This window comes from Pelophylax lessonae (genome assembly GCF_965119305.1).
Source record: "Pelophylax lessonae genome assembly, chromosome: 9".
Lineage (NCBI taxonomy): Eukaryota > Metazoa > Chordata > Amphibia > Anura > Ranidae > Pelophylax > Pelophylax lessonae.
The window spans coordinates 198,406,648-198,409,335 of NC_138776.1; the positions used below are offsets into that span (position 1 = coordinate 198,406,648).

The following is a 2,688-nucleotide window of genomic DNA, read 5'->3' on the forward strand; positions in this document are numbered from 1 at the left end:
AAAAAGGGAACCACTTTATTTACCAGCCCTTTCCAATAAGTCAGGGAGGGTGTCACTGGCTTCTTCCAGTAAAGGATCAATGCCTTGCAAGCATAAAATAGCCATAGAGTAGGATGAGCCCTGATCAGTGCCAGACCTTTCACAAGACCAAGAAGGCAAACTGTCATCGTCATGGGCAGGGGTAGGGAAGTGACCTCTGTTATACAGTGCAGGACAACTTTCCAGAAGTCCTGAACCACTGGACAGTACCAAAAGATATGTCCGAAAGTAGCCAGGAAGTGAAGTAACGCCAACACTCTGTCGAGACCGGCGGATAAATACTGGACAGTTTAGCTGGGGTATATTATATCCTGTGTAGGAATTCAAAGTGAATAAACCTGTCCCTTGCTGCCACTAATCGAGTAAAGGAGAAACTCCACATGCAGACCCAATCCTCCCCATTTAGATCCAGGACTTCCTCCACCCATTTAGTTACTGAAGGGGGAGAAACAGGGAAAAGTTCTTTATATATTTCAGACAGTCTTTTTTGGAGTCATCAAGTAATATATATTTTCCAAAGTTGAGGGCCTAATCTTCAAGATAGTGGAGCCAGATTGGGAGACAAAATAATATACTAGTTTTAGCAAGTGTCTAAAGCTAAAAACAAAACTTTAATATACTGCAGCTTATCAGTGCTTAGGCCCAGTGGCAGGCTTTTTCCCTTCATTTTCACTGTTGTCACCCTAGAACACACTTCCTGTGTTAGGGTGACAACACTCACTTGTTGTACTCTATCTGTGGGGGGAGCCATCAGTGTTACGAGGCTGCTTTCTTGATTTGGAACACTAACCACTCCTACACTCGTCATCTCCATTACAGAGGGGACATTCTTCTGTAGTGCACATAAGATAGCTTTGAAGAATGATAACAATATTGGATTTATCAGTACATTGCACAGGAAGGTACAAGGACACTAAAATTCTGGCAACATAAAGATAGACTTATAAGCTGCAATATATTCAATTTGTGTTCTTGGGTTTAGATAATCTTTAATGTCTTTCTGATACTTTCTTTGATATCTTTATTTCTTATGCTGTATATTACAGGATTAACCATTGGAGTCACAACTGTATAGATAACAGAGGCTGCTTTGTCCTGTTCTGGGAAGTAACTGGACTGAGGTCGTATATGCATGAACATGATAGTACCATAGTAGATGGAGACCACAGCAATATGGGAGACACAAGTGGAGAAAACCTTCCTTCTTTCTGTTACAGAATGGATGTTTATCACAGTTAAGGTGATGCAAAGGTAGGACAGAAAAATTAGGAAGAACGTACCGAATGCAAAGAGGGCAGTTGCAATGATGCCTGATACCTGATTGAGATAGATATCCTTGCAGGAGAGCCGAAGTAAAGGTGGTATCTCACAGAAAAAGTGGTCAATAACATTAGACTTACAGAACGGCAGCTGAAATGTGAACATTGCTTGGATAGCTGAATTCTTAAAGCCTAGAAACCAGGATGCAATAGCCAGACATAGACAGAGTTGTTTGTCCATTATCATATTGTACTGTAATGGCTTACAAATCGCAATATATCTATCAAAGGCCATGACAGTCAGTATTAAGCGTTCTGCACCTCCAAGAGCCAGATGGAAATACATCTGAGCTGCACATCCTAGGAAAGATATAGTTCTATCCTGTGATATGGTGTTTACCAGTATTCTGGGTACCACTGTTGATGAGAAGCAGATGTCAATGATGGCAAGGTTAGTTAAGAAAAAGTACATGGGGGTTTGGAGACGGGAATTAAGTCTCACCATGATAATGAGAAGACAATTTCCAGATATTGTCACCATATACATTATAAAGAAGATCAGAAACAAGATTGGTTTTAAATAAGGAATATCAGACAGTCCAAGAAGGATGAATTTTTTTGAATAAGTTTGATTGAAGAGCTCCATTCCATTGTTTGGTAATTTTTTGTTATTAAGTGTAAATGGTAATGAAAATTAAAACATGCTTGTTGTGTACTAATACAAATACACAAATGAAACCAATTAATTAATACAAGTTTAATCAAATAAAATGCATGTTTATTTTTAGGCAAACTCTTTTGAATTGATAAAGTGGGGAAGGGTTAGACTCTATCTTTTGCAGTTCATATTCCCATTGGTGAGTTTCATGCTTCTATTTGTACTGCCACCAAGAAAGAAAGAGGGAAAATCCAACATTTTACAGTTGTTTCCAGAACAAGAGATAAGGGGAAATCTTCCGATGGGAACATCTGTTCTGGGAACAAGTGTCTAAGAAGGGAACTCCTCTTACATTGGGAGATTACCTTCTTTTTGCATCTCTGGGACAGGAAGCAAAGTGAAATGTCCCCAATGGTACACAGCACAAAAAAAAAAATCCCACAACTAAAAAAAACTGAATTTTTGTAAAATCTTACCGTAAAATTCCTTTCTCTGAGTCCTCCGACAGTCCCCACCCATTCACACAGACTTCACTAATGGGGTATTGCTTCCCCTCCGCAGGAGTTTCTAGGCAAAAGACTTGTAAAAGAACAATTCATCTACATAGTCACACCCATGGGGGCTGTCCTTCTAGTCCAATACCCCCCTGCAATAGCCATCCCAACTCAGTTTGGTCGCAAGCAGTGAAAGTGTAGAAAAAAACCCAAAAGAGGGACGGGGGCGGCGACTGTC

At 40.0% G+C, this 2,688-nt stretch overlaps 1 protein-coding gene across 1 annotated transcript; it reads right to left on the reverse strand.

Annotated features, from left to right (window-relative positions):
• Positions 1-1,017: 1,017 nt before the first annotated feature.
• On the reverse strand, positions 1,018-1,944 carry LOC309564295 (olfactory receptor 5V1-like; the record flags this gene model as incomplete). The annotated part of the gene is made up of 1 exon (XM_082268921.1): positions 1,018-1,944. One exon carries the CDS (start codon positions 1,942-1,944, stop codon positions 1,018-1,020), a length of 927 nt encoding a protein of 308 aa, XP_082125047.1.
• Between the last annotated feature and the right edge of the window lie 744 nt (positions 1,945-2,688).